General features: G+C 40.7%; 1 protein-coding gene across 1 annotated transcript in view; it reads left to right on the forward strand.

Moving 5' to 3' along the window:
* MYO1E (myosin IE) overlaps positions 1-17,496 on the forward strand; it is a 232,332-nt gene that overhangs the window by 132,000 nt on the left and 82,836 nt on the right. The window contains exons 5-8 of the mRNA XM_032297293.1: positions 4,390-4,477; positions 9,178-9,267; positions 13,426-13,557; positions 16,792-16,926. Coding sequence (XP_032153184.1) covers positions 4,390-4,477; positions 9,178-9,267; positions 13,426-13,557; positions 16,792-16,926 — 445 coding nt within the window. The remainder of the gene's footprint in view (positions 1-4,389; positions 4,478-9,177; positions 9,268-13,425; positions 13,558-16,791; positions 16,927-17,496) is intronic.

Here is a 17,496-nt window from a genome sequence, read left to right on the forward strand (position 1 = left end):
TACACTTGCTGAGTCAGTTGAAGCAACCAGAAAATACTATTGATTTTTAAGTGAGGAATAACCGTTCTCAGAAAAATAATTACGGTCCTTGGATTATGTCATTGTAAATGGCTTTTTTTTTTTTTTTACCCCAAAACATTCTTTCCATTGCTTTGATATTTTACCATATGTTTTCATTTCTATAACACACACACAAACACACACACACATGCATACACACACACTACAGTACTTCCTGTTTGAGTTACTATTTCCTGTAAAGTCCATTATGACTTTGATTGAAAATTGCCTGTCTTGTTTCCAGCTGGCTATACAAGAACTAACTAGGGAGTTTGCTAGAAATTCCTATTCCTAGACTGTGTCCTCAGAGACTGGGATACAGCAGGTCGGAAGAGGGGCCAGACATAGGCAATTAGAAAGTATTCTGACGATTCTGATAGACTGGCAGATTTGGGAACCACTGGGATGTTTTCCTAATTTCCAGAGTATTTGTGTGTGTGTGTGTGTGTCCACTTTAGAAGTCAAGTGAAGACAGATAATTAGGAAGGGCTGCCTGGAAGCATAAATGAAGCAAATTGCTCTATAATAACTGTTGTGAGATGCAAAGTAATAATTTGGGATGTGCTGTATGATCTGTCTGATACCTTCACTTTCTTTTAGCTTGGGTTTTAGTCCTGGAGAATAAACAATATTTTCTCATCCCAAACAGACAAGTGTAATCATCGTTGTGTATACTGTAAGCTTCAAGTCATTATGTAACGTTCCATTATTGTACCATATTTTGAGCAAATCACCACCTCTGATCAATAAAAATTCTTCTTAAGCGTCTGTAAATTGAAACCAAGTAATGAAAATTCCAATCAATGTTTAGTGAGAACTGAATATTTTAAGTCTCCTGGAAAAGATCCCAATTATGGAGAATGCAGATACCCTATTTTTGGAACTGGTATACTTATTTTAATATATGAAAAGGGTTACTTTCCATTATTATTACTTTCTTTTGTTTCCAACAAAAAAGACAAAATATTTCATGTCTGAATACAGTATTAATCGAAGACACAGTGGAGGGGGGGTTACTAGCATTACTATACTTCTATAATTCTTTTTTAATTTAATCAATTCTCCTTCATAGATGTTATTTTATAATTCTAATAGGGTTTGCTTGCTCTCTCTCTCTCTGTCTCACACTCTCTCACTCTCTCTCTCTCTCTCTCTGTTTCCCAGCTTGTTCTAACAAAGTTTAAATGTGACAGTGTAAACTTAAGGAAAATATACATACTCATGGTGATGTATAGGAAGTTGAATAATAGTGAATGAAATTGATCAATGGTGATTATCATTGTGAGGTGTGATCCCTCCCTTTTTCTCTGTAACAGCTGTTTTTAAGAATCTGAAATACACAAATTTCAAAAATATCTAAAATTTTGTTTTTGAGATGGAGTTTCGCTTTTGCTGCCCAGCCTGGAATGCAGTGACACCATCTTGGTTCACTACAACTTCTGCCTCCCGGTTTCAAGAGATTCTTCTGCCTCAGCCTCCTGAGTAGCTGGGATTACAGGCGCCCACCACCATGCCCAGCTAATTTTTTAATTTTTAGTAGAGACAGGGTTTCACTATGTTGGCCAGGCTGGTCTCTTACTCCTGACCTCAAGTGATCCATCCACCTTGGCTTCCCAAAATGCTGGGATTATTGCCTAAAAATCTAAAACAATTTAAGCATTATGAGAAAGTACATCAAAAGAAAAAAGAGCCAGGCACGGTGGCTCACACCTGTAATCCCAGCACTTTGGGAAGCTGAGGCGGGTAGATCACCTGGGCTCAGGAGCTCTAGACCAGCCTGGCAAACATAGTAAAACCCCATCTCTAATAAAAATAAAAATAGCTAGGCATGGTGGCTCACACCTGTAATCCCAGATACTTGGGAAGCTCAGGAAGGAGAATCACTTGAACCAGGGATGTGGAGGTTGCAATGAGCTGAGATTGTGCCAGTGCACTTCAGCCTGGGCGACAAAGCGAGACTGCATCCCCCTAGAAAAAACAAAAAAGAAATCATTCCTATAACAGACTCCTAATAAGTCAGGAATATTTCTTCTTCTTTTCTTTTCTTTCTTTCTTTTTTTGTTTTTTTTTTTTTTTTTTTTTAAAAAGAATTTTTCTTACTTTTTGTGGTATACGCAGAACGTTTAGACAAAAAGTCAGGAGTATTTCTTTTTCCTTGTCTATTTATTTTTATCCATACATTATTTTTACATAGTTTTAAACTTGTTATAAATACTATGTCTTCTATTCATGTTTCCACTTAAGCTTAGCTGCATTATCTTTATCTTGCTTCATAGTCTTTGTAAGTATTTCAATGACTGTGCAATATTACATTGGGTAGTTACACCATTGTAATCTTGGACTTTCCAATATTCTTGAATATTTACATTGTTTACAGCTTATAAAATGGGGTTTCATTGTTGCCAAAATGTGTAATTCAAATGATAGAGTACTTGTATTGACCTTGGATCTGGTAAATACATCATCTGAGTATGTCAACCATTTGAAAAGATAATTTCCCCATGGAGTTGAATTTACCAGACCTACTTAATGCTTGTGAGTAAGCATGCCCTCTAGAAGCAGTGTGACACCTCATCCCAGGCTTGCTGGCTTTCTACTTGCTACTGTAGCTTAAGAAATTTCAGTTTGCTTTTTTCATTCATGTGACCAGGAAGCCAAGAGCATAGCACTAGGATGGTGAGTGAATCACATAGATGGGTTCAGACTTTTGAAGGTCGTAAGCCCTGAGCAGAGGATGGTTCCTGCCTCCCCATAATTCCTTTAAAACCATATATTAGTTCAAGGAAATTCAGCAAAGTTTTGAGTTTTGCCATATGACCAGCTTAGTTCTTTTGTTTGTTATGTTTTGTTTTGTTTTGTTTTGAAATACAAAATTATTTCAAATTTATTTTGGTTTCCTTTTGGAAATGGGAAGGTCACCTTGCTTGACCGTCCCCTAAGCAAATGTTTTCTCTTTTCTTGGGTAATTCAGCAATCGATAACAGTTAATTGGGCTGGATATTCATAGACGAACATTTGCTCCGCACCCTAAAATTCTTTTGTTGGAAAGAGCAAAACAAAAATTTTGTCATATGAACTTGTAGCAGCCTGAATTTTTCATACTAACTCTCACCATCAGTTTATATGACATGTGTTTCTTTAATTAATTAATTCTCTTCTGGTAACACAAAGAGTACCAATAGAAAGGCGAAAAATCTGACTTAAGCATGTTTTGAATTGAGGTTATTATGAATTCAGGGGAATTTTGAAGGAAGAATGGGGACTTTGAAGAGCAGACTATATATTATTAACAAAAGACTCTCCCCCTGCAGGAAGGCTACCCAGAGGAAGGTGGCTTTTGTTACTCAGGATGTGATTAATATTGCTTCAAGGTTTAATTTTAGAACTTCTAAAATAAGGAAGCTTGCATCAGTTCAGGCAAATGGTTTGAAACCTCACAATGCCCACTTTTTCTTTTCATTTTTTAAATTACAAAAATAGCATATGCATTATAAAACGTTTGAAAAATAATGAATTAAAACAAGCTTCTCATTGTCTCTGCCTTGACCAAAACCTTTGTTAATATTTTGTGGTAGATCCAGTCTTTTTTTTTTTTTTTTTTTTGAGACAGCTCTTGTCACCCATGCTGGAGCTCAATGACGCAATCTCCAGTCACTGCAACCTCTGCCTCCTGGGTTCAAGTGATTCTCCAGCCTCAGCCTCCCAAGTAAATGGGATTACAGGCACCCACCACCATGCCAGCTAATTTTTGTATTTTTAGTAAGACGAGGTTTCACCATGTTGGCCAGGCTGGTCTCGAACTCCTGACTTCAGGTGATCTGCCTGCCTCAGATTTCAAAGTGCTGGGATTACAGATGTGAGCCACCATGCCTGGTCCCAGTCTTTCTTTCTTATGTACTTTAAAAAAAATTGTAATTGTGTTTTGTATATAACTTCAATGACTTATTTCACTTAACATGGTTTCATATGCTTGTTTTCTACATTACAGTCTCCATGACAGTTGTAATTTATGCAGAATTCCACCCTTGTGATACTCCATAATTTTCCTAATTATATTCCCCATTATCGGGCATGTAAAATTCTTGATGATCACTACTGTGCACAGTGGTGGTTATCCACACCATGTTACTTCTGCTCACATGGGTCACAAAGGCGACCTAATCCTGCCATAGCTTGCCTTTCTCTACCGGTATTGTACTTGAAAAAAAAAAGAATTCCTTTCTACCTGTTTTCTTTTTGTTTTTGTTTGTTTTGTGGGATGCGGGGACAAGGAAGGGAGCTGGTCTCAATTCACTTCTCAGGTGAGCATTTTTGTCTGTCTTTCTTTAGTGGTGAAAGTGGTGCTGGAAAAACAGTGGCTGCCAAATATATCATGAGCTACATCTCCAGAGTGTCTGGAGGAGGCCCCAAAGTCCAGGTGAGTGGGTGATGGCCCATTATGGTAACTTATACTATGGGAAATGTAAGAGGCTCCAGTTGCAGTTAGAAAACAATTTTTCTTCCACAGAAAAGACGTTGGTTCTCTAACTGTGAAACTTGAAATCTGCAAAGGAATAACATGTTTTAAGATAGGTGTGTACCTAGTATTCGATGAATTCCTATAAATCAGTAAAAAGATCAGCAGCCCAAAAGGAAAATAAACAAAGGACATAAAAGACAACTCATAGAAAAGGAAATACAAATTACTCACAAAACACGGAGTGTGTTCGCCATCATGATAAAAATGCAAATTAAAACTACATTAGAAAACTAATTTTTGCCTAGATTAGCAAAAATCTTACCATGTTTTAATCCCTTGATCAGAAGGGAGTAGCGACACAGTTTTTCTTATACATTGCTGGTAGAACATGAACTAGTACACTTTAATGAAGGACATTTCAACAAAAGCTATCAAACTTAAACATATATGCCGTATGAGTCGGCATTTCTGCATGAGAGAATTTATTCTTTAGATATGTTGAAATGGATACAAAATAATGCATGTATAAAGTTATTTGTAGCAATTTTGGTAATGCAAAAGACTGGAAAACAGTGTTCATCACTAGGCATCTGCTGAAATGATTTGTGGTTTGTCATAGAATATTATACAGCAATAAAAATGAAGCTTCATGTACTGATAGAGAATGGTCTTCAAGATATATCATTAACGACAAAAACCAAGGTTCACAACATTGTGTGTAATATACGCTGCCATTTAAGGGATCAAAAGAGAGTGTGTATTTGTATTTGTTTGGCTATGTATCGCATATCCCTAGAAGTATACACAATAAACTGTCAACAATGGTTGTCTTGGGCAGGGCGGGGCTGGGAGACTGGGAGAAGCGACTACTCTTCCTGTATACCCTTTAGAAACTTGGATGGTTTGAACGATGTGAACCAGTTGCCAATTCAAGAAACTTACAAAAATTTTAAAGGACAGAGACAGAGAAAGGGGAAACAGAAGGAAAAAAGAAAGACTAAAGAGTATAAAGGAAATGTTAGGAAAGAGAAAAGACCCCGAGAATGAGGATACTCAAGAGGTGAAAATTAAACTCAACATTGGCAGGAATGAGTAAAACCTGTTCCTGAGAGAGCGAGCTGTGGATGATGGTGATGGTGAGCTAAGGTCCATAAGGGGCGGCCCATGCTCAGTGCTCATCACCAGTATGCACCACTGGTGACAGAATTCATTCCAAAGATTAGCTTTTTTTTTTAAATCAGAATTATTTAATGTTATTCCCATGATTGGCTGTAGGCTTTTAAAAGACACGTAAAGTTGGCCAGGCGTGGTGGCTCATGCCTGTAATCCAACACTTTGGGAGGCTAAGGGGGACAGATCACAAGGTTAGGAGATTGAGACCATGCTGGGCAATATGGCGAAACCCCATCTCTAGTAAAATACAAAAAATTGGCCAGGCATGGTGGCATGTGCCTATAGTTCCAGCTCCTCGGAAGGTTGAGACAGGAGAATTGCTTGAACCCAAGAGGCGGAGGTCGCAGTGAACCAAGATTGTGCCACTGCATTCCAGCCTGGCAACAAAGCAAGACTCAGTCAAAAAAAAAAAAAAAAAAGACACATAAAATTACCTTTATTGTGGTTTTTTTGAGATGGGGTCTCATTCTGTCACCCAGGCTGAAATGCAATGGTGAGATCTTGGCTCACTGCAGCCTCCTCCTCCTCAGCTTAGGTGATCCTCCCACCTCAGCCTCACAGATAGCTGGGACCCCAGGTGCACGCCACCATGCCTGGCTAATTTTTTGTATTTTTGGTAGAGACAGGGTTTTAACCGCGTTGCCCAGGCTTGTCTCAAACTCCTGAGCTCAAGTGATCCACCCTCCTAGGCTTCCCAAAGTGTTGGGATTACGACCATGAGCCACCATGTCTGGCCCCTGTCTATTAATTAAGTAGTGTTCTGTACTGTACTGGTAAATCAGAAAGCATAAGGCAGAGCCAAACATTCCTCCTTTGAATTTCTGAATCTTTATTAACTCTTTCTGTCTCTTGTTTGCTGGCCAGACGTGCCTATACCATTTAACTACAAAAGACAGAATCTTCTTCTATCTCTTCCCTTCTTTAATTACAGGCTTTAAGACTGAGAATATTTATGTAGCCATCCCATCCATCCATACATCCATATCTATTCATTAGTGATTAGTGATATCCAACATAATTTTGTGGTATGTGGTGAACATATCAGAGAAAAAAGAGAAAGAGCAATCTAAGGCTACAGAGTGAAGGTTCTTAAAGTGGCCTCTTGCTCTGAATGAAAGGAAGATGGACAGCAGCTCTGACCAGTAGAAAGGTGAAGCAAGCCATATATGTAATTCTAAATTTTCTAGTAGCCATGTTAAAAGAAGTAAAAAGAAAAAAAGGAAATAACTTTGTAAAATAATATTATTTAACCCAATATATAAAAAATGACCATTGTATAATCAATGTAACAAAATTAATGAGATACTTTATATCTTTTTGGTACTAAGTCTTTGAAATCCAGTGTGTATTGTACACTTACATCTCAGCTGGGGTAGCCACAGCCACCTGTGACTTATGGCTTTCATATTGGACAGTGAGGGCAGCTCTAGAACATAGGTTCATGTGGTTCAGTCCATTTGCTTTTTTCTATTCCTGTGATTCTTCCAGATCTTGAGAGGGTTGACATGGAGACAAGAATCCAGGATGCTGTTTTGCAGATGGGCTACACTTTATTTTTAAAATTTATTTTTTCTTTTTTTGAGACGGAGTCTTGCTTTGTTGCCAAGCTGGAGTGCAGTGGCTTGATCTCAGCTCACTGCAACTTTGGCCTCCCTAGTTAAAGCGATTCTCCTGCCTCAGCCTCCCTAGTAGCTGGGACTACGGGTGCATGCCACCATGCCCAGCTAATTTTTGTATTTTTGTAAAGATAGGATTTTACCATGTTGGCCAGGACAGTCTCAATCCCTTGACAGTTGGGATCTGCCTGCCTTGGCCTCCCAAAGTGCTGGGATTACAGGCATGAGCCACCAGGCCCGGCTGATGGGCTGCCCTTTTACCTTAGTTTGCTTTTTCTCTTTTCCCTGATATGCCTGCCACATGGCATAAAATTCTGTTGAATATCACTGATCATTGATGAATACATGTGGATAGATGGATGGATGCATGGATGGATGGATAGATAGATACATAAAGATTCTCATTTTTAAAGCCCATAATTTAAAAAGAGAAAAGACAGAAGAAGATTCTGTCTTTTGTTCTCTTCCTGAGAGAAGCTGAGTGTGGTTAAATGGTATAGGTATTATCTGGCCAGCAAAAAAAAGAAAGTTAATGAAGATCCACAAATTCAAAATTGATTTTACAAAGAAAAGCAAAGTTCATATCATTCCACGGGTTTTTAAAAGAAAGTAGGCAGCTTGGAATTATGTTTCTAAGCTTTGATACTGACCCATGAAAGGATTACCCAGAATTGCCCTTGGCGCGATTGCTAAGAATGATTTTCTAGTCACAAGGAAAGGCCAGTTCTCATTTCTCATGGCAGTTTTTCTTCTGAATGTTTAAAAGGGTGCCAGAAGAACACTTTGGCTGTTACATAGTCAATTAGTAATTAGTGCCTTAATTTACTTCTCTTTGCTACACCCCCATGACCTAGTAGCCAGACTGCAGACAGTTAATGTTGATTTTTCTCTTCCTGTTTTCCTGTGAGGACAATGATACAGAGCCCTTGGCTTGGAATTAGTCAGTAGCTAAAGAGCACAAGCCAGAAGACTTGTTATTTCTGGACCATGTTTAACCATAGCATGTGAATAATTAGAAGTACAAGGAATGACTCACTTGTTGAAAGACTTCTCCAACATCAAATTCTGTCTATTGAGCAGTCTCATGTCTATGGTGTATTTTGCACACTTCAGTAGAACGGGAATGTTTGAAAAACAAATCCTTCCTGTCTAGTAGGCCAGGACTTGTTCCACAGAATCTGCTGTTGCACCTTACCGGTCAAAGTGTATATCATTGCTGGCAAAACCAGCAACACCAGGGAGCTGGCTACAAATGCAGACTCTTGGGCCCTACCCCAACCTCCTGAGTCCACTTCTGCATTTTGAGAGGATCCCCAGGTCATTCGTGCATATTAAAGATTGAGAAACACCAGGCTGTATTTGCATAACCTTGTTTGGGGAGAAGTGGATTAATTTTCCGTAAGATAACTGGCAGTGGAGCAGGTGGAGGTGGGATGAAATGTGTTGGTGGAGTAGTTGGGAAGGGGTAGTGAGAATAAAGACCCTGGCCGAACAGCAAGGAGACAGCCCTTCGTCTACTGTTTTACTTTCTTTCCTGCTTTGACACCTGGCACACCCACAAGTGCAAGGTGAAGCTACAGCAACCAATTTGGAAGCCCAAGCTGAGAACGTTTGTATGAATAGTTCCTGATTTCCATTGGCACCCTGGCTCTTGGGGATCCTTCATCAAGCCATGGGAATTGGAAGACCCAAACACGCAAACAGATTGAGGTCTGTCATGGTGGAAGAATAAATCCACCAGAAACCCCACATGGATGTGGGGCGCCTCACCTTAATGCATTCAGAAACCAGGTCCTTAGAGAAAGTTGGGTTTACACTGCGTGGTAGGTGTTCACACCTTCCTAACCTCCAGTCTGTTTGCTGGGACAGCACGTGAAGGACATTATCCTGCAGTCCAACCCACTGCTGGAGGCCTTTGGGAATGCCAAGACCGTCCGGAACAACAACTCCAGCCGATTTGTAAGTCTCTTCCCTGTTTCAGAGAGTGTTGCTTGATTGATGATGTTGATGTCCCTGACTGAAGTCCAGTATCCCACAGGAAATGGGAGCTTTTCACATACCATCAGGGGGCCACCCCTTTAATCTTTCCTTCATTTTCTCTAGCAGCATGCTGCCAAGCTGCAGTTTGCCATTTTTTGTGTGTGCCTCAGGGATACAAACAAGATAATTTTGAAAATAGTTTTACACTTGAGTTGCCTTACTAAGGAAAATAAATGATCAAAGTGGCAGCTTTGGCCTTGGAGGAATTGTCTTTATGGCCTGGAGACAAGACCTTCTTTCCTAGACATAGAACTAATAGAGTAGATGGGCGTCCCAGGTATCGTTTCCCGTTAGCAACGGTTTCACTTCTTAGAACTTGGTCCGTAGACTGAAGGGTGCAGAGAGGTGGACTGATCTGGCACCTTGGAGAGAAATTTCCTCTTCTCTGTCCCTAGAGCGAGCTGCCTGCCCACCCCAGCCCTCTGGCTCTGTGCATCTGTCGTATGCCATTCTCATACAACCTACGACATCCAAAAGTGACTGACCTACGCTCACAGGTCGCCTTCTAACTGGCTTACCTAACTGGTAATGAAAATGTCAACCAAATGCATTGTTGTGAATGCTCATTTAGTCATATTTCTGTCTGGGTGTCTCCAGAGGGGGTAGATAGGAAAGCTGGCAAGGATCAGTATGAATATGTTCCCCTTGACAAAAGCCACATTTACAAAGAAACAAATGTTTACCCAGTAACCTTGATTTATATAGATTTTGCATCTTTTTTCAACCATAGATCGTGTCTGGCACTAAAGCATTCACAGAGCCATCTGTGAGGCTGATTCTGGAACATTTTAAAATAAATAAGTAGGAATTTTGGAGAAAAACAATTTTCTTTTCCACTGTCTATTTTGGAAGGAAGCTTCTATTTCCAAGAGAATTTTTACTATGTGCTCACATAATAATTGTCAAGTTCCCTGGTGGGTTCTGTCTGTCAGACTTGCCCTTACTTCCCTTGCTTTCTAATACTATTCAAACTACTCATTTGTTTTGTCTCTTATATTTTTGGGCCCAATGCCTGAGTTGTGTTATCCTGAAGAAATTTTCCAGATAGCAAAATAAGAAAGAAGATTTAAACAAATTTTCCACTTGAACCTTTTTCTTAATTTTTCAATCCAAATCTGCCTTGTAAAAATAGGCTTGTCCAAATTTAACTCTTCATTTACCTTTTCCCCTTTCTTGGATTCCTTGGAGACCAGAAAAAAAAATAATTAAATTGATAATTTCATTGATTTTTACAATATACATTGTTCATTGCATTTAAAGGATTCATTGGTCAATTTCTGTAAATAACAAAAACACTCAGCATTTTCTTATTTTTCTAATTGCAAAATTTTATACAACCCTGATGGAAAGATGGGAAGAGATATTTCAGACACATACACACACGCGCGCACACACGCACACACACACATACGCACACACATTCTCTCTCTCTCTCTCTCTCTCTCTCTCACTATTCACCATCATGGATGAGAGAAATGTAAATTAAAACCACATATCATTTTCTGTCTCTCAATTGGGCAAACATTAAGGTGATTGATAATAATGGAGAAAACACGCTATTGGTTGAAAACTGACACATTCTCCCAGGAGAGTGATTGGGCAATTGTTATTAAAATTTTAATCATTCATTATCTTTGCCCAACAATTACTTTAGAATAAATTACATAAGTTTCCTACCAAATAAGTTTCATAAGTTTCTTACCAAATTTTACTTATTTTAAAAGATACTCATAAGGTTAAATTAAGAAAAACAGATTACAGAACAATATCTTCAATATTTTCCTGTTTTTGTTTTTAAAATGTGCACATTATATAAATGTAACTAAGGGGTATGTAAATCAAATTTTGACATCTGTGACAGTAATTAAGCAAGAGAATGAAGAAATGGCATCAGGGTAGAATTATGGGTAATTTCACTTTTAAAAAGGGACAGGTGTTATGAAGCATAAGAATGTATATATTTAACACTTATAAATCTTTTCAAATTAGAGAATGTATTATGAAATATTTCACACATGATTTAAAAATAATACAATGAGCATCTATGTGTCCAGTACCCAGCTTAAGAAAAACATCATTACCAAGAGTTGAGTTGAAACTTCTTTTCATTTCATTATCAAAATGCAAAAGCAACATTTTATTTCCTTTATAAAATTTCCTCTTTCCCTCCAGGCTGCTATACAGCAGTCCTAAATATGTTGACCTTTTGTTAGAAATTTTAACTTTCATATGACAATTTTGAGCCATGCATATGCATTTTATTATATTAGAGCAGTGGTTTCAAGCTTCATCACACATGAAGATCAGCTGGGCACTTTTTGAAAAACATACAGCTCTGAGCCCTGGTCCTAGAGAGTCTGATGTGTGTGGTCTGGGCTAACAGCAGGCACCAGCATGTTGGAAAGGCTCCCCAGGTGTTTCTAAGGGGCAGCCAAGGTTGAGCACCGCTGCTAGGAGGACTTGGGAGTGCGCTCTGTCCACCCCTGACCCAGGAAGGTCAGGTGTTCTGTTTGGTTTCACTTTCCCTCAACTGATGAGGAATGGGGATAGGCACTGAAATATTGCCTCTATTACATGCCAAAAGCAAAGGATGGTGAAGGTGACGAAGCTCTTATTCAGTGAGCTTTTCTCTGGTGCCAGTGACATTCTGCGGAGCGATGGCTGGTGGTTCTCTGTGCCTGGTGCTGCTGGGTGTTTTTGTTTTTCACCGGGAGGAAGAGGGTCATCAGATTAAGAAACATAGACAGTCAGAGGCTGGCCGCCTTTGGTGGTCTTTCTTGACACCTGTAATAGTTAACTTAAGAACAGGAACACAGCATATATTCACACATTTGCATAGTGTGCACTGTACTTTTCTTGCCCTTACTGAGTTTACAGCTCCAGTCATAGACGTAAAACCCAGATGAATTTATCCCTGAGATGGGTGGATTTAGTCAGCATACACATTTTTATGATATTAAATGTGAATGCGGCGAGGCTGGGAAAGGATTTTCCAGTTCGGTTGTAGGCCTAACTGCTCCCTCTTTACCTTTATTTGTATTTACCCTCTGGACTCTGAGGGTGCCTAAGTTTCTGAGGACGGGAGAGAAATTAAGTTCTAGTGAGAAAAAAAATAACAAATATGTATATATATATGATAATTGTTATGATAATCATATATATAATTTTTTGTTATTTATTTTGTTTTTTGGACAGAGTCTCGCTCCATGGCCTAGGCTGGAGTGCAGTGGTGCAGTCTTGGCTCACTGCAACCTCCACCTCCTGGGTTCAAGCACTTCTCCTGCCACAGCCTCCTGAGTAGCTGGGACTACAGGCACTTGCTACCACACCCAGCTAATTTTGGGGGTTATTAGCAGAGATTGGGTTTCACCATGTTGATCAGGCTGGTCTCAAACTCCTGACCTCCACTGATCCACCCGCCTCGGCCTCCCAAAGTGCCAGGATTATAGGCGTGAACCACCACTCCTGGCTGTATATAATTAATATAACAACCTAGATACCTTTTCAACTAAAGTCTAGGTTTTTATTCTCTTTTGTTCCCTATCAGCAGCCATTTAAAGAGGAATTTTTGTAAGAAGGACAGTGACAAAAATCCCTAGGCCCATGAGTAGCTGGAAAGAACTTTATTTTTAATAAAGTGTTTTCATTTTAGATAAGCATTTTAGATGCTCCATAGGTAAGAGGGATTGAGGATTTTTGCTCAAAGCCATGAGATGAAGTCTGACAGAGCAAGAGTGTTCTTCCTCTGAAAGGGTGCCATGCTGTTTTTTTGCCTTATTTTTTCCAGTTGAGCAGGCAGTCAACTAGTGGAGGAAAATGAGCAAGAAATAGAGCAGATCCTTATTTAGTCATGCTACAATGGCAGATGCTCTCTCATAACAGAATCGTGTGGCTGGACAAAAGCACGGGTTATTGTGTGACTGAAAATGGTGAGGAAGTCTAGACTTGAATCAGGTGTAATTCAAAATGTGTCTTCTATTAATGAATTTCCTTGAATTATATACTGTATTCAAAGGCTGTTTGGGACATCATGTTTTGTTCACCAACCATTGAAGGAAATCCCTAACTTTCTTGCAGGGAAAATACTTTGAAATCCAGTTCAGTCCAGGTGGGGAACCAGATGGTGGAAAGATCTCCAACTTCCTTCTGGAAAAATCTAGGGTGGTGATGAGGAACCCAGGAGAGCGGAGTTTTCACATATTTTACCAGGTTTTTCTTTTTACTTCTTTCCTACCCACTTCCTGTATATCTACATGAAAATATTTCTCCGACTTCAGGCAGAGACTGTAGTCTGGCAAGCCAGGAAGTGTACAGATGGCACAAGTCAGTGTACAGAATGGTCTCCCTGCCCTCAAGGAGAATGAGTTCTAACTGGAGTGACAAGATGGAAATTCCCGAAAGCTAAATCATCAAGAGAGTGTTGATGTAACTTCAAAACAAAATGAGGAGTATTTGAGTCTTTGCCAAAGGAATTCATATGGGTGGATGTGGGTGGTTTTGGCTGGGTGGTAGGAGAGGTGTGAAGGAGGGGGGTTTTTCAGGGAAGACAGGTGACCTGCACCAAAGCAGTGGAGGTGGGAGAGGCCAGTCAGGGAGCCGAGCCTCAGCCTGTATGCCAGGCAGCGATCTCCAGAACATGAGCTATTGAAGGAAAGATTTGAGATGGGTTTGAGATCTTTAATGCCAAGTTGAAAAGTCTTCATGTAGACTCACAGAAGTTTGGAGAGTCTGGGGCCAGAGCAGTTGGAGGGTGCTTTTTGGTTGTGTTCAAGGCTTCAGCACTCATCTGAGTCAGCTACTTTTATTTTACTTTATTTTTATTTGAGACAAAGTCTTACTCTGTCACCCAGGCTGGAGTGCAGTGGCACAATCTTGCCTCACTGCAGCCTCTGCATCCTGGGCTCAAATGATCCTCCTGCCTCAGCGTCCCAAGTAGCTGGGACTATAAGCACATGCTACCACAACTGGGTAAGTTTTATATTTTTTGTAGAGGCAGAGTTTCACCATGTCTCCCAGGCTGGTCTTGAGCTTTTAAAGTCAAGTGACCCACCCACCTCAGCCTCCCAAAGTACTGGGATTTCAGACATGAGCTACCATGCCTGACCCTGATTCAGCTACTTTTGTAAAAGGGTTTTAAGTACTTAAAAAATATATTGATGTTAATAACCAAATTTTTTATGTTCTATGTACTTATTATTGTTTTAGGTATTGAGGATCCACATTAGACTTTGTTTGAAGAAAGGCCTGGTCACTGATTTTTGTTGTTGTTTTGTTTCATGTTCAGTTTGGGAATCACTGGATTAGAAGGACATTAAATTGTGGGAGTAGCTCACATTCAGTCTGTTCAATTACACGCACATCTTAGGTGATGCCAAATAATTCTTTTAGTTGGTATCTGTTGATTGAAAACATATGTAAATGACCAAAACTTCTGTGAATTCAGTAATTTAAAAAATTGTATTAATGAAAGCAACATGTATAGACAAGTGAAAAGTAATTATGTATTTCACATAAATAATATTGAGTGCTAGACGGAAGTGGATAATGGATGCCAGGACTTCTTTAAATAAATGCAAACACCAGCCCTCCAGGAGTCCTCTGCCCTTAGATCAGAAACCACCAGAACAGAGGCTAGAAATTGAGGGGCTCAGGGATTCAAGATTCTGACATGAAAGTAATTCTTGAAGCTACGAAATACATGAGATTCCTGTGGGAGTGAATGTGGAGAGAAAATCATGCCACACAGGACTAGGGCACTTTCTGGATGTGTAGGATGGGGAGGCACTGAAGAGCCAGCGAAGCCAACAGGGAAGTAATTAAAGGAGAAGGAGGAAAGCCAAGATCCTGCAGTGTCGCCAAGCCCAGGGAGCCTCAGGAACAGCAGCAGGATCAAATGCTCAGGGCTCTTGGGGGAAAAGGGGTGAGCTGGAGTGTGGGGGCCGAAAAAAAAAAGGCTGTTGGATTTAGGCACTCAAAAGTAGCCACACAAAAGGGTTCCATCAGAGTGGTGAGGGAAGAAGCCGGGATGCAGGTGGTTATGTCATGACGAGGAAGTAGATTCTACAGCTGGGGGAAGTTCAGAGTCAAGGAAAAGCTTCTAAAAAGGCAAAGAGTAGCGTGTTTGTAGATAGAAGAGATTTAGAGAAGGGAGATGAAGGGAGATTTGAAGATGCAAGTTAGAGGTAGTATATAGTGTATGGGTGGGGAGAGGACCAAAAAGAAGAGAGGAACAAAAGGAAGGGATGGTACAAAGAGATGTTCAGGAGATAGGCCAGGAAACGAAGGGAGCCTGGTATCACGGGGAGACCTAGAGCTTCTCAGTGATGGAGATAACGCCCCTGTGCGGGGAGGGGAGCCAGGGCAGCGTTGTGCAAGTTGATGAAGGTTGGGAAGCACGGATGGGAACTGTCTCTATTTTCCTAAATGTTATTGGGTTACAACCAGGGTGTGCCGGAGCCAGCTCGCATGGGCAAGGCACATCTCTTCCCTCTTCCTTCTGTGAGATATCTTTGGTAAGGGTTTGACATCAGTCATGGGGGGCATATTTATACCATGAAAATTGGCAAGCACTATAAATCAGTTTTCTTCCTCAAGCGTTGATTGGTTAAACATTTTCTAGCTCACCACTGGTTAAAGCCCAGTAAGAGGATCTTGCCCCTCCTAAGGCAGACATCAGAGCTCCAACAAAAAGCCAAGGAGTTGAGCGTGGTGACTCATGCCTGTGTAATCCCAGCACTTTGGGAGACTGAGGTGGGAGAATTGCTTGAGCCCAGGAATTTGAAAGCAACCTGGGCAACATAGTGAGACCCTGTCTCTACAGAAAGCTAAAAAATTAACAGGACGTGGTGATGCATGCCAATAGTCCCAGCTACTTAGGATGCTGAAGTGAAAGATTTGCTAGAGCCTGGGAGATCAAGGCCTCAGTGAGCCAAGATTGTGTCACTACATTCCACCTTGGGTGACACAGCAAGACCCTGTCTATAAAAAACAACAAAGGCCAAGGGACAGTCATGGGTCAGGAGGTTTCAGAATACCCCAGAGAGTGAGCAACCGCACCCCTCTTTTCTAATATGCACCCTGTAGTGAGAAGCTGGAAAGGCCAGCTCCACTTTAGAAAGCTGTAGCAAGTTGGGCAGGAACTAGGTAATTATAATCTGTTTTGCTTTCCACTCTTCCAAGGGTGGCCGTCCAGTTCCTTTCAGTGGACAAAGGAAAAATCCTCAGCTTGTTCAGGTCTTTCCAGAGTTAGGAGCCAAAATTTGCAGAGATGACTTGGGGCTACGGCAAGTACATATTTGGAAGCCAAGACTGCCTATAATTTTAGAAAGCATACATAGAAAGACCTTATCACTGGACTTGGGGTTGGCGGCTGCAGGATGCATGAGGGGACTTTGGGTGTCTTGTGGTCCACACCGTGGCTCAACCCATGTTCTTTTACTCCAGCTCATCGAGGGCGCCTCTGCAGAGCAGAAGCACAGCCTTGGCATCACGAGCATGGACTATTATTACTACCTGAGCCTCTCGGGCTCATACAAGGTTGATGACATTGACGACAGGCGGGAGTTTCAGGAAACTCTGGTAAGTGCCGGCACAGGGCCAGGCAGGATCTGCTCTCCCAACTGGGCATTTCCTGTGGTGGAAAGGGCGGTGAACGTCAATAAGGCAAGGAGCCGCATGCAGTGTCCCCCTTGTTCTCTGTGAGCACCCCGTATGCGCATACATGTTTCAGCGCCCTTAAATAGCCATGTGCCAGTTGCCTGAGGACGACTTAAAAAGAAATGAATTCATCATTCTCCCCCTGCAGGAGCTCTGATAAACAGGCAAAAATGATTCCTATGTTGAGTGTAGTCTGTTTGCTATGGTCTACTCAGTTTGTGAGCTGTTTTCTTAGAAAGGCTAAGCAAACAGCACGTTTATGGGCTTATTTAGGCTTAGAAATTTTCGACCATCTTTAGTCTTTTCTCTGATCATTTCTTTTCTGGTTTTGAAGACTTTCTCTTCCCCTCTGTATTGCACCAAGCAGAGGACTCTTTTTCTGTGCCATGCCCTTCACATTGCCTGTATGTTACGGTCAAGTTGTGAAACTAGGTAGATTACGGAGGGGTTCTATCCTGAGGTCAGGAACTCAAATGAGTCAATCTAGAAGGT

The sequence above is a fragment of the Sapajus apella genome, unplaced genomic scaffold (assembly GCF_009761245.1).
Source record: "Sapajus apella isolate SASKATOON/1434 unplaced genomic scaffold, GSC_monkey_1.0 scaffold37, whole genome shotgun sequence".
NCBI lineage: Eukaryota > Metazoa > Chordata > Mammalia > Primates > Cebidae > Sapajus > Sapajus apella.